The 17723-nt window shown below is 40.0% G+C and overlaps 3 protein-coding genes across 3 annotated transcripts; all 3 read right to left on the reverse strand.

Moving 5' to 3' along the window:
- Window positions 1-1680: 1680 nt before the first annotated feature.
- On the reverse strand, window positions 1681-3493 carry LOC108044884. Its single transcript, XM_017124044.1, has 2 exons — window positions 2725-3493; window positions 1681-2676 (listed from the first exon to the last, which is right to left on the reverse strand). Exons 1-2 carry the CDS (start codon window positions 3366-3368, stop codon window positions 1917-1919), a joined length of 1404 nt encoding a protein of 467 aa, XP_016979533.1. The 5' UTR covers window positions 3369-3493; the 3' UTR covers window positions 1681-1916.
- A 1519-nt stretch (window positions 3494-5012) lies between these two features.
- Window positions 5013-14610, reverse strand: LOC108044899 (excitatory amino acid transporter 1). Its single transcript, XM_017124059.1, has 11 exons — window positions 14375-14610; window positions 9124-9459; window positions 8861-8956; window positions 8627-8794; window positions 8523-8565; window positions 7679-7721; window positions 7432-7615; window positions 7244-7374; window positions 6497-6926; window positions 6337-6433; window positions 5013-6229 (listed from the first exon to the last, which is right to left on the reverse strand). The coding sequence occupies exons 2-11, from the start codon at window positions 9306-9308 to the stop codon at window positions 6167-6169; spliced, it is 1440 nt and encodes a 479-aa protein (XP_016979548.1). The 5' UTR covers window positions 9309-9459; window positions 14375-14610; the 3' UTR covers window positions 5013-6166.
- Window positions 14611-16488: 1878 nt separating this feature from the next.
- Window positions 16489-17675, reverse strand: LOC108044883 (cyclin-dependent kinases regulatory subunit). Its single transcript, XM_017124043.2, has 2 exons — window positions 17333-17675; window positions 16489-17265 (listed from the first exon to the last, which is right to left on the reverse strand). The coding sequence occupies exons 1-2, from the start codon at window positions 17386-17388 to the stop codon at window positions 17097-17099; spliced, it is 225 nt and encodes a 74-aa protein (XP_016979532.1). The 5' UTR covers window positions 17389-17675; the 3' UTR covers window positions 16489-17096.
- Window positions 17676-17723: the final 48 nt, after the last annotated feature.

Below are 17723 nucleotides of genomic sequence, written 5' to 3' on the forward strand. Positions count from 1 at the left end.
GACATAAATATGAAAAGAGGGAGAGTGAAAATACTTTTCAGGACTTTTTACGACTTCCATAGAAATTAAAATGCCATTTAATGCTGGCAGAATATAAATTAAATGGCCGCATTTCGTTTTGCGTTTTATGTTTATTTCCAACGGTGTCCCAGGCTCCAATTTTGGGGTTTCGACCAAAGCTGGGGCTCTGCAGTGGCCCGATTTGCCGGTAAATTGAATTGGCATAAAGACAAACTGAGAGTGCGGCCCAATCCACCGAGTGTCTCAATTTGTGTGCCCCAACCTGCCAATATAATCGAGTCCTGTCCCGTTTTTATAGCTGCTGACTTATACTCGATGCGAGTCTGCAAGTAGGACGGAGTCAAAAACCGTGCGATTTGTACTATAGTTCGGTTTGAAGAGCGGGTGGGGCTGTTTGGGGAGGTTACTTTGTTGCCAATTGTTTATGCCATTTAAATTTGTTATGCCCATTTTATGTCTCTTTGTGGTTTTATGGCCAAACTTTTATTTATGTCTTTCCCTCGCTTGAGTTTTCGGTCACGCCAATTGCATTGATTACATTTGGTTTGCTTAGTTGAGCGCCAAAGATGAGTGTCTCGGTTTGTGGTTTATGTCCCTTATTTATTTATGGCGAATTAATTTCGAAAATAAATCTTCCCAAAAAATAAAAAACATTTCAATGAGGTTATAATTAAGTGAAATATTCTTCTGTGTAGGCTTGACATTTACACTGAATCACGTTCCAGAAGAAGGACAAGAATTAGGGCAGAATTAGGGCAGAATTAGAGGGGGATGACCGTCAGCATTTACCTGTGTAAATTAGATATTGCAGTTGGCACTGAGATTGGGCTAGATAAAGGTGACCTGCTGTGTTGATTTGCGACATTTAAGAAGATTTATAGCCACTCTCCGCCAGCAAATGGCATCCCGGAGCTGGCTTAAACGGAAACTGCAACGGGAACGGGGTCTAGAAAGGAGATTTCAGCCTGGCAAATGGCCGAAAGTCATTAAGTTTGCGCCTCGCTGCAAAAGCAATGAGATTTCCTCACCTGCAACTGGGCTGAACAAATTGCTTTACATTTACATTAGAAAATCACTATACTTTCGGTACCCAAAAAGTACGAAACTTTTTTTTATATATTAAAATAATTTCTCAATTTAAAATAACTTTAACAAATTGGTTTTTAGAAGATTACATCGTTTTTTATTTTCTTCTTGCATTAAAAAGCATGCTATAAACTTTATTTTCGGAGTGCTTTGCCTAGCAAACACTCGTGTATTTAACACATTTGTTTTTTAATAGAAAGTGGAAGGACAGCATATTAAAGAGCTTAATTTTATTCATTCCTATTTGGGAGGTCTTCTTCAAGGAACAGCTTGGCTCTTAAATACGACTGAGGCTGTCATAAATATAATTACAGTTTCATTTCCGTTGTAACTTGAAAATGGGAATTGGGAACGACGACTTGGCTTAGATGAAAACACGTGGCGCACAAGGACACGTATTTTCTCGTTCTTTAGAAAGGGCCATCTGCTTACAAATGGAACTATAGATGTAGTTCTACGTCACAACATGTCCTAGTTATTGACTAGGGCAGTGAACTTAGAATATGGAAGAAATATTGAATCATTGAATGGATCGAAAGGAAATTAAATATCCCATACAACAAATACATAATATTTATCGAATAAACTCTACTTAGTCCGTTTATTGCACATTATTTATATTATGAACACACAGTGCGTATCTCAACGTAAGAAAACAAAGAAAGCTGATTACAAAAGTCTGTGATACACAACTTGAAATTCAACGCGCATCCTTTTCTCAACTGAGATAAGCATAATTTTCCTATGGACAATATGGACATATCAAATATAGTGACTAACTGGCCCCAGTTTAAGCCGCATTTGTGCAACTACCGCATCATTTTGAAGGCGACGTAAATGCCGAAGGCCATGCAGCAGCAGAAAAAGCTGCAGCGTAGCTTGTCCGCATCGAGTTTTCCATGACGATCGCAGCAGAGCAGGTGGAAGATGTGGCGGCAGAAACCAGCACAGGATCGGGATCTCGGTCCGCCCTCCACCGCCCCCTCCTCATCGCTGTCGTCGCGCAGTTCCACCCTGCCCATCAGCTCCAGCATCCCATCGTCCACCCGCGAATGAGCCTCGCTGAGGTAGTTGATGGTCTTCAGCTCGCGCTCCTGCATCAGATCCTGTTCGGTGGTGCGCTCCTCCTCGGGAATCCGCTCGTCCCCCGCCGACGCCCTCCGCAGCCACCACCAGCGGAAAAGGGGCTCCTTGTCCACAGATTTCTCTTTTCGCTCCATTGGCTCTGGGTTGGTGAACTCGTGGTAAACGCTGGCCAGGCTGATGAAACTCTTGTAGTCGCCCAGTTCGCTCTGAGGTTCCGCATCCGCCCCGTTGAACAGATTCTTCAGTTCCAGAAGGTCATGGGAAAAGGAACGGGGGTTGGTCTGTTTCTCATTCTCCTGCTGCTCCCCATCGTCCTCTGAATCATCGGAGAGTGTGTCGCGTTCCATATCCACGTCGTAAGGATGTTCAAGGTCCTTTGGGGACCCTTCCTTTTCACTTTCTGTTTCGGACTGCTCTTCGTACTCCCCTTGATAATCCTCTTGATATGCATTTCGATATTTCGCCTGATTTGCATCTTGGTACCTATCGTGATATTTATTATGACACTTGACTTGCAATCTTTGTTCGTACTTCTCTTGATGGTCGGCCATCTCGTTTTTATCCTGCTCTGGCTTGGCAGATTCCTGCTGGAATTCCTCACCTCCGCCCTGAAATCGCTTAATGGTGCTGCTTATCCTCGAGCTTAGATCCCTGGCAGCATCCAGGGAGAAGGGCATCTTGAAGCCGAGGATTTTGGTTCCAAAATCAGTTGCCGTTTGGTTGCGCAACTTGTTCTGCTGCCGCCAAGCGACGTACTGACGTGGCTCGAGAACCGGATCCGGTCGTTCCTTAGGATTTTGGAAGAATCTGGTGGGCGGCGGTGGGCCACGCATCTTGAAGGAACCGGGAGATGGCCAGTAATTCTGCGGGACTACAGTCGGTCGTGGGTGGACGGCGTTCATCATACCATAGTGCTGCTGGGGAGGAGGAACTGGCTGGAAACTGCTGGAGATCCGCAGGGTGCACTCCTCGGCGAACTGCTGGTGGGCCCGGTACTTGGCCCGTGCCTCGATCATCGCTACGTGGAGATGGCGCTCCGCGAAACGCCGATTGGCGGACGTTATCGGACCCAGGAAGATCTGGTGATTCTGGCACATGGTGGACAGCTGGGCGTCCGTGAGCCGCTGGACATCCTGATAGATGGGTCGCTCCTTAATGACAGCATTCTCAAGCATGGCTGACGATAGTCCACAGTGGCTTAGCTGCTGCCTTGGGGCATAGTTTGGACCATAAACTCACGGAGAATTTTGGGCGTATCTTGCAAAATTTAAATATTAAAGGCTTTCTCCCAAAATTTTGGTTTTTCAAATGTTTTCTGCTGTCAATAAAATGAAATTGTGAATTCTGTTTTATAAAGTGTAGAGTGCATAAAGTGGGAGGAGTGTAAAAACATAACATAAAGCATATTTCTTATGCAAAAGACAATAAATCTTTATGCGCTCCGCCAACGCAGGTAGCAAGTGCAGTTGAGAAAAGGAAATGTTAAAAAGTCATCAAAATATACTTGTGCTTTGTTTATATTTTATTTAATTTAGTTTTATTATATTTTTTTGTATGGAAAACCAGCCTGCATTTCCTGCTCAGCTGGGATTGTGTCCCCTTTCGATGGTCCCAATTTTATATTTCGGGTGCTTTGTTTTTTGTTATGGCCTTTTGTTTCTTTTTTTTTTAGGGGCAGTTACTTTTTGGAGAAGGGTTTCAGAATGGTAAAGAAACAAAAGTACTCGCAGATGGGACCATAAATAGATCAAAGGGGGGAAAACTTTAAAGAGAAAGTGAAGCTGACCGTTGTTCAACTTTAGTGTTTTCCAAAAAAAGGATACTTCCTATTTTAAATCTGAAACTTATTTTTACATTTCTAAACTAACAAAAACTATTACCTCTGAATAAAATCTTCGGAAGATAACACAATTTTTTGTGCAAAATCAGTCAAACCCAAAAACCAGATTGACCAAAAAGTCTCAATATGACGTTCGCTAGGGGTGAAGTGGCACCATTATGTAGAAAACCGAGTTATGTTCCAGGACACGGGAGTGCCGACGGTAACAGAAACGATTTGCAAATCCTCAAGTCGATACCGGGAACGTTTGCTCACACATGCAAACTGTCTGGCAAGACATCTTGCAACACCACTGGGTCGACGGCGTCTCCGCAGACGACACCCGGCAGACTTATGGATTCTCGGCCGTGACAGACACGGTCGCCTTCTGTAATAACACATCTTGATTAACTTTTGACCGGCTATGACCACACCTGATTTGCTCAAGAATGGAGCACCCATTACCCGCTTTTTTTTGGGATCTTTAGAAATAATTAGTCAATACACGAAAACAAGGTCCATCCTTGTGTGGCGTGTTCAATAAACTAAAAAAAAAAAAAAAAAAAAAAATATGACGTTTCTCTTATTTCAATAAATAGTTTGATTAAATCAAAAAAATCGACCAAACTAAATACATAAACAGATATAGATTATTTAAGTTATTATTATTTAAGTTTGTTTTAAAGTTTGTTTCTTTCTGGTAAGTCCCCACAAAACTCGGCAAATTAATACTTTTATTCTTGCCTTAATTTTATTTACGAAAAGCGCCACCTATGCTGAAGCCAGAGTAAGCTAGGAAAAGCTTTATTGAAAAGATTTTGATGCTTGACAGAGCTTGAACTTGTTTATTTAACCATCGTACAATGCCCTTTAAACCAGCGAAAACTGTTCAAATTTATATCAGCAAAAAATAATAAGATCTCTAATAGGTATCAAAATGTGTGTTCTCGAAATAGTTAAAATTTGGTTTAATATACCTTCAATAAGAACACCAAATAAGTTCGTTTAATATTCATAAAGTTTTATTAGTAAACATATATTTAGACTACGCACAACTACAAACATTTCGATGATTCGGAACCTAAATAATTCTCCTTTTTGGCTGAAAGCATGGCAAACATTTAAATATTTTATTTGTTTTACTGATTTTATTGTGTACTTATCGTTTTCTCGTGGATTTTTGCAATGGTGTGACCTAATTTATGTTTATTTTAATAATATGTAATAAATAATTTGTTACTTGTATAAATTGACTGTATGTCTGATTGTAGCACTCTATTATTGTCATTCAAGAATTCGGTTTCCACGCTTTAAATATATAAATATTTCCATAAAGTTTTATGTATGTATACTTAAGCTATTAAGTATTTACAAAGCTCAACTATGAACACGAACTTGTAACGGCATTTGAAATTCTGATTCGATTGAATTGTATTTTATTTTTTAGGGTGTTAATTAATCTTTTTTCTATTTTAAATTTGTCTTTTTATGTTGTTTTGTTTGGCTTTGCCATGTCAAAAAGTTGTAGAATAATGTATAACAAATACTAGATACGAATCTCAACAATTGGCGACCTAATCAAATGCAATTGCTTGGAGTTGGGATTGTTTGCTTGGAATTGAACTAATTTTAACTCTTCGATTCGATTTGCTGTTAATACTAATCATATGGGAGAATGTAATGCAAATTTGAACTCAATTTAATATAATTATATTTAAAAATTATTTACACCTTGAAAGTATCTCTAATTTAGACGATAAATGTTGTTTTGTTTTCATCTTAAATCTTATTTCTGTTCTCGCTTTCTTTGATCATTAATTTTGGGAAAAACAAACGAATGTGTCACTTAAATTCGTTGCTGGCTTAGTACTTGTACTCTGGCAGAACTCTAGCCTCTGCCGGAGGAGCTGCTTCAAATTGATCAATCTGGAAATTAGATGCGACTTGGTCACCCTAAATAATCCGCAAACAAACATGATGACTCCGCCCCAGCCTCGATCCGATCCTATCCTTCGACGCATCTTAAAACTCCTCGTCGTCGTCGTCGTAGTCATCGCTATCGCTATCGTTGCTGGGGAGGATGTGGAAACAGGCCCACAGCCGGGACATGTCCACTCATCGCTTGCGGTTATAGGCGCCAAGCGAAGACTGCCTTCATTCCTTCATCTCGTGGCCATTGGGTCCCAGCTCGAGGAGCTCATGGGGCTCGGCATTCAGCTGGGTGACAAAAAGAAAGGAAGTTATAGAACAATTTAAACAAAAAGTAAGGGAATCAACTCCCTATGGGATATAGAAAGAGTAAAGTCCAAGGGGCTCTTACTTACCCTATCCACGCTGGCCAGATCGTTCTTCGACAGATGATTAACCAAAATAGTGCCCAGGGCATCACACATCACATTGATGGTGGTGCGGAAGCGATCCCTGAAAACCCATCAATCGTGGAGTTATAAATAACATATTTTGTATTTATATATGCAGACTTACAGTAGCCAATCGACGGCAATGATGAGGGACACATCCTTCGGCTCCAAGCCCACAGTGTCCAGCACCATGACCATGGTGACGAGTCCGGCCTGCGGGATTCCTGCTGCTCCGATCGAGGCTGCCGTGGCCGTTATGCTGACGGCCACGATGGTGCCGAAGGAGTAGCTCATCTCACGGTACTGGGCAATGAACAGGGCAGCCACAGCCTCGTAGAGGGCCGTTCCGTCCATGTTTATGGTGGCGCCCACAGGGATGACGAAGCGGGTGACACGGGGATCGATGCCCATGTTGTCCAGGCACTTGATGGTCAGTGGCATGGTGGCCGAACTGGAACCTGTTCCGAAAGCCGTGGCCAAAACCTGGCTAAGTTTGGCAATGTAGCGGTACGGAAGACGTCGTGTGCCCAAGAAGAAGATCACAGCAATGGTGCCTAAAAAGAGAATAATAAGATATGATAAAAAGAGCATTTTGGGAGGTTATCTTCGGAATGCAGAAAATAGTATAAAACAATTTCAAACTGATGTATATAAAGAACATATTTGAACATATTGAAAAGCACTAAATACGAATCATCTTTGGTTACAACTTGTCACCCTGCTGCAAATGGAAAAATTCCTCAGCTACTTAAGTCTTTTGTTTAGGTATTACGATCACAGCTCCCAAATTGTATAGCTAATTAATATTCGTCAAAATCGTGAATCAAACCACTCGGCTAAATCGCTCTTACTTAATTTTCTGATTACTTACCGAAACCATGCAGGAAAAGTCCTATCATGACCGTTATGAAATACCATCCCAACGATTGAATTGTCGCCGCTATGGAGTCCATCTCAATGATCTTAGCGGCTATCAGGAAGGCCACGCCCAGAGGGGAAATCCTAATAAAATTGTTCTCAAGATATTGACCTTTTTTTTTAAAATAAACCTTCACTTACCAGATAACCCAAGAGGTGATGGTCATCATTGCCTCGCTCAGAGTGGTGAAGAAATCCTGCAGCAGCTGTCCCTTCTCACGCATCCTTCCAATGGTGGTTCCAAGGATCACACTGAACATCACAAGGCCCAAGACATTGGAGCCCTCGCGTTGAGCAGACTTGAACTCCCAGTTTTCCATGGGTTCTATGAAAGCAAATATAGGATTGAGTTTCGCAATAAGTTTTTGTTGGGGATACAACAACTTACGTGCTGGGCTAATGCTAGTGTTCTCATAGATCTCAGTGCGGTGCTAAAAGGAACAGGTGAAGAAAGATAATAATTAATTTTGGAGTACAAAATGCAACAAATGGGATTAATTTTATTATGAATTTATGACCATGCCAATCCTAGATAGTTTAATAAGTCTACAAAAATTCAAATTAAATTATTAAAATGACTTTTAGCCTGTGAAAGGAGATTTACATCATTTAATTGGATTATAAACTGTATAAATTTTTTGAAAATAACAATAGGTTTCAAAAACATTTAATAACTACCACAGCCATTTTGAATTCCATGTTTGATTCATGAAAAGGTTGCATCTGGATAAGGGAAAATTAGTTTGGTCTGTTATTTTCCCTCATTGAGTCGACAATAATCTAATTGGGCGCATGAATATTCATTTGGTTGCCTACCTACATCAACAGACACACGTATGTGCATATAATTATGGAGGTACAATGTCCACATATCTGCCATAGCGAAAGCCAAGTACTTTGATTCAATTTGCGTCTGGGGCCTCCTAAACCGTGTTGATACGACCGCTTCCCTCTCACTCTCTCCAGTCAGATTCGCAGTCTGTCTATCTCGCCGTACATGCGATAATTGAAATTTAAGCACTGGCACTCACTCACACCGCGAACACTTGTGTGAAATCCCCCTACTTGAATCTGGGTTGTAATTGAAATTGTGGTATCCCTATCATGTCAGTTTTGATTATGTGTCGCGCTTTGTTTCAATCAAAATCTCACTAAGCCGCAAAGAATTGAATAATTTCTACCGTGTACAACAGTGCGTATGACCGATGCGCGACTTACGATGGGAGACTTACCTGGAACATGGTGGACTGAATGATGTTGTCCGTGAACATATTGCTATTGGAAGAAATAAAATGAGTCATATTGGAGGTTGGGTTATCGGCGGATCATCACTCACCGCACCAGATCCATCAGCGTGTCTGGAGTGAGCACCTTAGAGGCCTTATCGATACTCTCCGTCTGGGTCTCCACGATCTTGGCTCCCTGGCCGGGACGCAGTGTGGTGACCAGACAGATTCCCAGAATGACGGCCGATATGGTGGTCACAAAGTAGTACGTAATGGCTCTAATGGGATCGAGTATAATAATGATATTTTATTTAGGCTCATTGACATCGATTTCACGAACTTACCGGGTAGCAATCTTGCTGGACATGCTTAAATCGAGGCCTCCAATAGCGCTGGTGATTGATGACACCAGAAGTGGGACAATCAAACATTTCAGCATTCTGAAAAATGTATTTATTATTTATTACCGATAGTGTGTATAATTCTATAGCATCTATAGACTGTAGAAACCATGACCAGAAGTTATATGTTGATAGTTTTCATTGATAAAATTATATGTTTCTTGAGATCATCCGAAAGTTTTCTTTAGATAGGTATTATTACTCACCGCAAGAAAATCTCGCCGGGAAAGGATATGTACATGATCTCCCTTTTGGACCACTCGCCCGTGCTATTCTTGATGATAAAGCCGATGAGTCCTCCCACGAACACACCGATAACGGTGGCCATGGTGAGGACGTTCTCCTGCATGAAAGACTTGAACTTGCCGCCATCCTGCTTGGGTCGCGTCATGGTGACGGTCTTTGGATTAGCTTAGGGTCTGGACAACCCTGGGTCCAACTGGAAACCCTCCTGACGCACTTTTGCGTGCGATTGCCAGTCGATGCGTCGCCCAAGCCGATCCTATGCCTCTAAAATATCAGGTTATGAAGTAAAAGATCTCCTGAAAATAAATAAATACTTTAATACATTTTTCATTTTTATACATTCATTTTTAAAGGAAATTAGATAGCTGAATTGTAAGCTCATTAGACAGTTTAAGTTCTTTTAATTGTTCTTTGGAGCTATGTATATTACATTTTTATCAATATTTGTTTTATTTCCTCTATAAATATATCATAAATGGAAACAAAAAATTCTGATCTTCACCAAATTAATTTAGTTATTAACAGAAGAGATGGAACCGTACCTGGACCCAGTAAAAGTTCTATGCTTATTATTTCAAGTATTCTATGCACTCGTAATATCCCAGTGAAAAACGAGTTCCTGCTGCTGAACAGATGATTCAAGGGGTCAGGCAGTAGCGTTTCCTCCTCACCGGGCGACCAGCGATCGAGTACTGAGCTTTCGCACAAAGCAGATATTTACAACCCCAAAACGAGTCAAGTCGGGCAGCTGGGCCTTTGTGATTTATGCTCACCCCGCAACCTTTCGAGGGGTGTTACTTTTGACACGAAGCCGGACGGATGTTGTTCAGAGATGGATTTATTTCGGAATATTTTACAGAACACTTTTCTAGAAAAAAGAGCGGAAGCGAGAGCTTGATGCCGGTAATCCTAACAAACGAAACTCAAACATTGCAGAGCAATTAAGAAGTTATCGCTTGCTATTAGCACTCATTTAGCACTGACACTTTTTCCCATTATGCACAAATTTGCTAAAAACAATAAACAACAAGAGATAAACAGCAACAAATTCCTAGAAGAATGCAGCTCAATTAATCGAAACCTTGTGGCTGCGAAACGTGTCAAACTAATAAATTTACATAAACGATCGAATAATGAAAACAAATTCGATGTCTTGAGTGGATGCAAGGGCAATATGCAAGCCGACGGTTATCGAAGATCTAGGCAGATCTGATAGTCTGACTTTAAAAACTGGCTCAAATTGACACCGTTTGCATCATGTTCATCACTATATCCTCTCAATTGGGACACGAGTCTGGGACTGTTATGGATTAATCAAGAAATCTTTGCACTTTGAAATTGTGTTGCCAATTGTATAACAATTGACGAGGAGACAATGAGATGAGATCCCAGCAAACACTTCGGGTAGTAAAGATAAAGTAATGAGGTGACAAACAAGTGGGAGAATGATCTATAAGTTAGATTTAATGGAATAAGGGTCTAGGGGTTAGGTCAAACAATAAGTACAATTTCATAAGATGGTTACGTAACATGTTTTTTAACAGCAATATTTCCGCATTTATATCTCTCATGTTGTGTTCAACTAAATTTGCTAAATATAAAAATTTTGATTTTTTTTTAACAATAAGGTTCTTTAATAGGTTTTTGTTGATTTAATTTTAGGCTATGATGTGAGTCAAAAATATTAAAGGGTTCCCTTACAAATAGATATAAATAAAAGTATTACTTCTTTTGTTAGCATTGATATATATAAAATAGGTGAACAAAATGTAAAAAACTGATTATAAAATGGTTATAATTGATTGACAATCCATACATCTGTTTTAAACTAAGTTTTATATGAAAATTCTAGAAGATGTATCACCGTCTGATTTAAGATAAGATTACCTTTGTGCCACACACATCTTAAGATATGTACTTAGCTCTGACCTCAAAAATACATTGGCACATTTATTTTAAAGACAGTTTACAACTATGAAGAGTATCTTTCGGTTCGGTTCGGCTACGCTTCAGGTCTTGCAGCATTTCACCCTCAGCAATGAGATCACCGATCACAATTGTCTGGGTGCTCCACACCCTTTGGGAGGCCGACGCGATGATAATGCCATTATGTGTCCGACGATCTCGGTTCGGTCCGTGGTCGGTATGTGCGGTTCGCCTAATTGATGTAACTACAGAACAGAAACTGAAACCGTTTCTGAGTGGATGATTAGCATGTGCCCAGGTCGTTTTGTTGGGTGATATCGGGAGAACAGGTGGCTGAGTTGGGTGGGTTTTCCATTGATATGGATACTACTTAGTGGGCTATTTAGAGAGTCCAGTGAGCCACGTAAAAGCATTCAAAACTAAGGGGTGTTTATCTCAATTGTTTAATTTGCGAAACGTTTAAGTTTGTCGCTTCTGTTTAAAGGTGGGATGTACTCTTCACAGATAAGAAATCAATTTAATAAATAAAACGGAACTAGAGTGCACTTGGAATGCAGCTGCACTCGTGATCAACTAAATTAATTTATTTACTAAGCCGCGTTCGAATTTAATTGAATTGTCTTGGTATACACTTATTTATGTATGCAGTTATTTGTTCATATTTTTCTATTTTGAACTTGGCCGTGAATGAATTTGTTTACAAACAGCCGTAGGCACAAATTGCATTCCCTGTAAATATGTGTAGTTTGTTAAAATTGTGTCGCAGATGCCATTGAATATCAATTGCAACATATGCAGGAAGTTTCATTGATCAGCGGACGGTAGAATAATTCAAGTTCATTGACAAAAGGATGGGTTACACACCAAACGGAAGTCAGCCCGTCGTTGGACAAATCATCACAATTAACTGGTAACCTAAAACCCAATTTAGCACTCACGCCAACGTGATCGAGGGTGAACTTGAACTTGTCTTGATTAGCGAGACCCAAAGCTCTAATTGATGGTTAACTAGACCTATATTTCCCAGAGGTTTGAATAAGAAATATTTTTCATTTAAAAAATATTTTCTAGGTATTTATCGGAGTCATCTCTTTGCCATATTTGATTGGCAGACAGTTTACATGATCACAAATGCTGAACAAGTTTATTATTGTTGATAGTCAAACACAAATATATATCCAGAGATGCATACTAATTAACGCGCTAGACTATGCCTTATATAACATAGGAATACTTTTACTACCCAGCTAATTAATGCAATGCAAACTGAACTCAGAGCCCATGTTCGAGGACCAGCAAATTCATTGTCAATGCAAATTGATTTGCATTTCGCGGGGGTTGGATCAGACAAAGGGGATGTACGAGGGGTAGAAGGTTGACCCACCCACTTGTCTTCGATGTGAGGAAATTTGTTAATAACGCGCCTGAGCAGAACCAGTTTAAGCTGATCTGAACCTAACTGAAAATTGTTAATGTGTTAGTGCTATTAAAGTTATTATCACCATTTATTAGATTGATGTTAAAACAACAATTACCTTTATGGATTTATTTGCATTTCCATTGAAAAATGTAATAACTAAACTTCATATTTAAAGCCATGGAAGTTTAAAAGTGCACGTAAAAAAACATTTTGATTTTAAAATACGATTTAAAAATAATTTTATTTATGGGATGATGATGGCGAGACATCAAAGATATACCAATAATTCAATGTTTAAAACTGAAACTGCCACTGAATTGCAGACAATCTGTCTGTTCACAGCTCCGACATTACAAAATTGTAATACATTTTTTTGTATTCTATTTTTCAACAACGTTAATATAGACACTGTTTAAAAAAAAAGGTATTTCTTTAAAATAAGGTGTTTATGAAATGAGGAAATAATTTTATATAAAGTAAAAAACTCTCAATAGCGAAATCAATATATTTATTTGAGGTCTAGCCTTTAATTTGTGTTAGATGATTAGGAATGGGTATGAAATCATGCATAAATATGCATGACGCTATAATCTCGAGTCATCCGACGGCCTTTGTCGCCTTAATCTATAGACTGTATGTCTGTCTATCTCAAAACGACAGCCCAGCTTTTCCATCAAGTTTCACCTTATCAGAAACTCGGATTTAAAGGGCGATGAGCACGTGGGTACAATTCCAGATATTCATAAATAAGATTTAAGATCAAACTGATTCATTCTCGATAAGAACGGCCATTTATTGGGGTTTTTTCGAACATTTTTCCACGCGCCCGTCATTTAAACATATTTTATTTAGGTGAGAAAATGTTGCCAATGCGCGAGGAAAGATTTTACAATTTGGCAAATATTTTTGTTTATTTACTTATCCCCTTAGGAATTATATGTTTACAAGTCACACTATTCCCTCATTTTCTCATTATAACAGCAAGAGAGAAGATAAAACTATTTCGGTGCATCGTGCTTTGTGCGCTATAAATAAAAATAATTAAAAAGAAAGCAAAACATGCATAAAGCGTAAACTGTCTGACAAGCCTCCGTCTATGCAAAAATGGGTGGGTGTTCTACCAAGGTTATTCAAACGGTTGTTCAGTATCTTATCAGCATTAGAAATCGGAAATTATTCACGCTTTTCCCTTGGCTCTCAAGAAGAGTAAATCGATGAGATTACAAGTAAATAAATGAGAGAATATGGGAAGCCGACTGCTTTGTATCCCTTTTGAAGAATATTGAAAACATAAGGTGTTTCATTTTGTAAGAAATCAATACTATAATTGCCCAACATCGTATTTTTCTGATGCTAATTTATAATTTAGGTAAATACATTAAGTTCGATTTCGTATTTCTGTCAACTCACTTCCAATGTATCAAATCGTGACACATAATATTAATTCACATCTTATTAATGGTTTGATAGAACAAAAATATTACAAAAAACAAATGTTATTTGAAAAAATTTGAAAAAAATTAATTATAGAATATCAAGATTCCTAGAAATCCTATTAAAAATGATTTTACAGGGCAGCATATCAGCTGCAAAATTTGGGCTGGTTGTTCCCTCTCTACAAGGGACACTCACTTGGAAACAAATAAATATTGAGAATAGTGCCACATATTTAAGCCTTTGCGTCCTTTGTAGAATACACAATATAATTTTTTAAACACAGGATGCAATATATTGCACAGGATGCAATAAGAATTACATTGTCTTTTAGAGTCAATTAAAATGTCTGTTGATATCTGTTTTCTTAACAACTGCGTATGCAAATTTTAATGGTTTTCATCTGCCGTAGCAATCGTCCGAGCACTTACAATCAAAAGCATTCACAAGTGCCGCAGGCTGAGTATAACTCCCGGCGTATTTAAGAACCCTTCAGGCACGAGCCCGAATCGACTGGGTGAGGATCGGAGGAGCGCGTTGTCCCGAGCACGCGGCGAAATGGCAACTGACTAGTGATCAGGCAGTGATCCCACACACCGATTCCGATTGCGGTTCCGATCTGGTCTGGTCGGCTCTGCTTGCAGCGGGCAGTAGAACCTGACTCGTCGGTTTGTAAAACAGTACTAGAAACTAAATCGAAATCAAATTCGAAATATAGCCAGCTACCGCGCAAATTGCTTGGCGGCAGCGACGTTGACGTTGGCATCTGTGTTGCGGGTGTGTGTGTGTTTGGGGGGTTGACTTTCATTCATCAAAAGCCGCTGCCGATGTCGCCGTCGCTGCCGACTGCGCTGCTCTCAGCTCATCGCATTTCACGTAACGCATACGCAGCGTTGGCCGCGTAATTTGTCGCGCCTTGTTTCGCTTTCCCTTGCTGCGAGGAGTGCAGTGAAAGGAACTAATTATGTTGGTTCAGCATCTTGCCATCTACTTTCGATTACTTCCTTCCCATTAGTGGCTCCATTGTACGCGAACCGCACTGATCATCCTTGCATTGTGGCTAATAGCAATCAGGGCATTCTCTGGCTGCTCAAGGCTGTCCTCTGTACTATATTATAAAAGAAAGCAAGATTCGGTTTAGATCTGGTTTATTATTATGTCACAACGAGTACGCCCTAAAAGTGGGTCAAGTTTGTGCAATACCCAATTCCAGAAATGATTACACCTCATATTGTTAAAGATCGCCACAAACCACCCCGAAAAAACCCGCGAACAATGGCCAGAACTATGGACTACTTGAACCTGATTGAGTGTGTCCGGAATACAAAGGCCAGGAATTTAAGGGAGCCGACAAGAAAGTGGAACAGAGTCCTAGGCTGACCGAAAATGTTGGTCGAGCGTTTCCGGTTTCATATTCGTACCATAATAAATATCAGCAGTAGAAATAAAGCAATAAAAATCAGCAGCATCATCACAGCTGCAGCTGCCTTTGATCTGCTTCAATTCGATTTGCCTTGGGGGCCAGTTCCAGTTCCATGCTGGTGGGAAATGAGCGTGGTATGCTCCAACTGCGGAAGAGCAGGCCGGAGGATGGGATGCTGCTAAGTGGCGGGCCACAGTTGACAGCGATTAGTAGTCCCGTAGTCCCTAAGCGCGGCACTCGGGGATGCGATCTCCCCAACACACCGGCTTTGCCCCTTCGGATGCATGGGTCACCGCTTTCTCATGTGGAGAGGTGAGGTGCTGCCCATGGGCACAACACACACATTCGGACCGGAACTGTCGATCTTCATTTTTGACACTGGAAATTTCAAAAATCACACACCAGTACAGAGTGTTGAGGTTGGAAATTGCACACACGGTGTGTTGCTATGTTGTGGTATATAAATAACTAAATAATTAGATACTCGTCGGTGTTGGTGGACCCAAGTTAATTCGGAAAGTGCCTCGTAATGAGGATGAGCCGTCCGAGGGGGCTCAAGAAACGATCGAGTTGGAACCAGCTCTAGCCATTTTGGATTGAAATATAATTTCATAGTTTCAAAATACAGTAAAACTTCCACGAGTAGAGCTGTTACTTGTAGTACAAATATTAATATATATGCAACACGTTCATGGAGCATCAGTAATCAATTTGGTTTGGAAAATCATATTCAATAAAAGTACATTCTTTATGTCGCCTAATAATATTTAGTTTAGCATGTTTCTTTGTACCTAAAACCATGGGTTTATAAAATATTGTCTTTACTTTTAGAATAATTTTTACAGTGGTTAACCACTTTTGGTAATCATTTTCAATAAATTGTTAAAATTAATTAGTTGATATTTACCTATACGTCAATATCAATTTTTATCTCGACGCCCAAATATCAAATTCCAATCAGATGGACAGGATTCATTGATTGTCTGAAAATCAAACGTATAAAAATTACTTAAAATTTTAATATAAATCCATATTTAACATACTTACTTTACTCTTTGACCTGGACGCATTCTTTGCTTTTTAGCTATAACCTTTCTCCAAAACTTATTAAGTAAAAAAGACTTTTTCGATTTGGGAAAACTTCAAGCAATCAACGCCTCAAGCTTCTCCATACATTAAACATATTTATTTTAAGTTCATTATATTATGTGTAAACATATGTATTATTGATTAAGAATTTCAAGATCACAAATCAGATTTCATTTAAGCTTATAAAAAGTGAGCAAAATCTTCTTTCGCTTCCGTTTCGAAATGGCAACATAAAATATGGTAAAATGCGCGTGAGAACGAGGAATGAATATGGAATACTCCCATTCCCCAGGACTAAGGTGTGTGAAAATGGCAAACTTAGCATTAGCTCTAGGTGCTACATTTATAGGTAGGAGGTAAGGACAGTTTATAGCGGGGAAAACATATTTAAAATGTGTATTACGAAGCACACAGCACAAAAAGTAGTTTCTAGGTGATTCGTGCATGAGTACCTATGATGATGATGATGTTGTTGTGGATGTTTGTGCAACAGTTGGTTATTCCGCAGCAACCACCACCACCGCCAATACAGAATATCGGCAGCAGCTGCCGGATATATAGGTATGTGCTACAGGCTACATTGGGAGTTTAGGGGTATGTGAATCGGCGAGGGCCCCTGCTGCAGTTGTTGTTGCTACCGGCTAATCCGTTTTGGGGCGCCGAAAGAGCAGGATGTGGGGCTCTGGTTTGTGGATCATGTAGTGGATCCATCCGCGCGACTGCTGCACACCAATGGACCGCCACTCGGCCTCCGTCATCAGATGCGTCTTGGGCACCATTTTCACCAGCTCCTTCGGCAAAACCACATGTCTGGGGAAAGGGAGGTTTTTACAGTTGCTTCACATCATCCACTTATCGGCTTGTGGGCACCACTCACCTGTACTCGAACTGCTCGTCGTAGTACTTGTCCGAGTAGTAGATGTCCTTGCTCATCCTGCCTGTGCCTGCTGGTATTTCGCGGAATTATCCACCAATGGAATGCGGAGTGCGCGCTGCGAAACTCGGCGTCTCTTTTTTTTTGAACCGGCGAAGGCGGCTTCTTGCGATCTCAAAATTCCAGGTGCTCTCGAATGCTGGTTAAGTGACTACCTCTGTAACTGCTTTTTTGGCCTGCGTTTCCTAGTTTTTATCACAATTTGGTTCGATTTGCATGCTCAAATTTACGTTTTCAATTATTTTAAATCGAAAAGTGACGCGGTTAGAGATGGAACAAAAATCGATGTTGGTGCGATAGTATCACAGAGTTGCCAGATCTCTGATATTTTAAA

This window comes from Drosophila rhopaloa, unplaced genomic scaffold (assembly GCF_018152115.1).
Source record: "Drosophila rhopaloa isolate 14029-0021.01 unplaced genomic scaffold, ASM1815211v1 contig_2, whole genome shotgun sequence".
Taxonomy (NCBI): Eukaryota; Metazoa; Arthropoda; class Insecta; order Diptera; family Drosophilidae; genus Drosophila; species Drosophila rhopaloa.

What these genes read in the sequence shown, in the direction of transcription:
- LOC108044884 (XM_017124044.1), bottom strand. Translation starts at nt 3,368, where the DNA reads ATGCTTGAGAATGCTGTCATTAAGGAGCGACCCATCTATCAGGATGTC. An exon ending in ATGGCCGACCATCAAGAGAA is followed by an intron (nt 2,677 to 2,724) that starts GTACGAACAAAG and finishes ATATCACGATAG; the next exon opens with GTACCAAGATGCAAATCAGG.
- LOC108044899 (XM_017124059.1), bottom strand. Translation starts at nt 9,308, where the DNA reads ATGACGCGACCCAAGCAGGATGGCGGCAAGTTCAAGTCTTTCATGCAG. An exon ending in TCCAGCAAGATTGCTACCCG is followed by an intron (nt 8,795 to 8,860) that starts GTAAGTTCGTGA and finishes CGATCCCATTAG; the next exon opens with AGCCATTACGTACTACTTTG. An exon ending in ATCACCTCTTGGGTTATCTG is followed by an intron (nt 7,375 to 7,431) that starts GTAAGTGAAGGT and finishes CAATTTTATTAG; the next exon opens with GATTTCCCCTCTGGGCGTGG.
- LOC108044883 (XM_017124043.2), bottom strand. Translation starts at nt 17,388, where the DNA reads ATGAGCAAGGACATCTACTACTCGGACAAGTACTACGACGAGCAGTTC. An exon ending in GACGAGCAGTTCGAGTACAG is followed by an intron (nt 17,266 to 17,332) that starts GTGAGTGGTGCC and finishes CCCTTTCCCCAG; the next exon opens with ACATGTGGTTTTGCCGAAGG.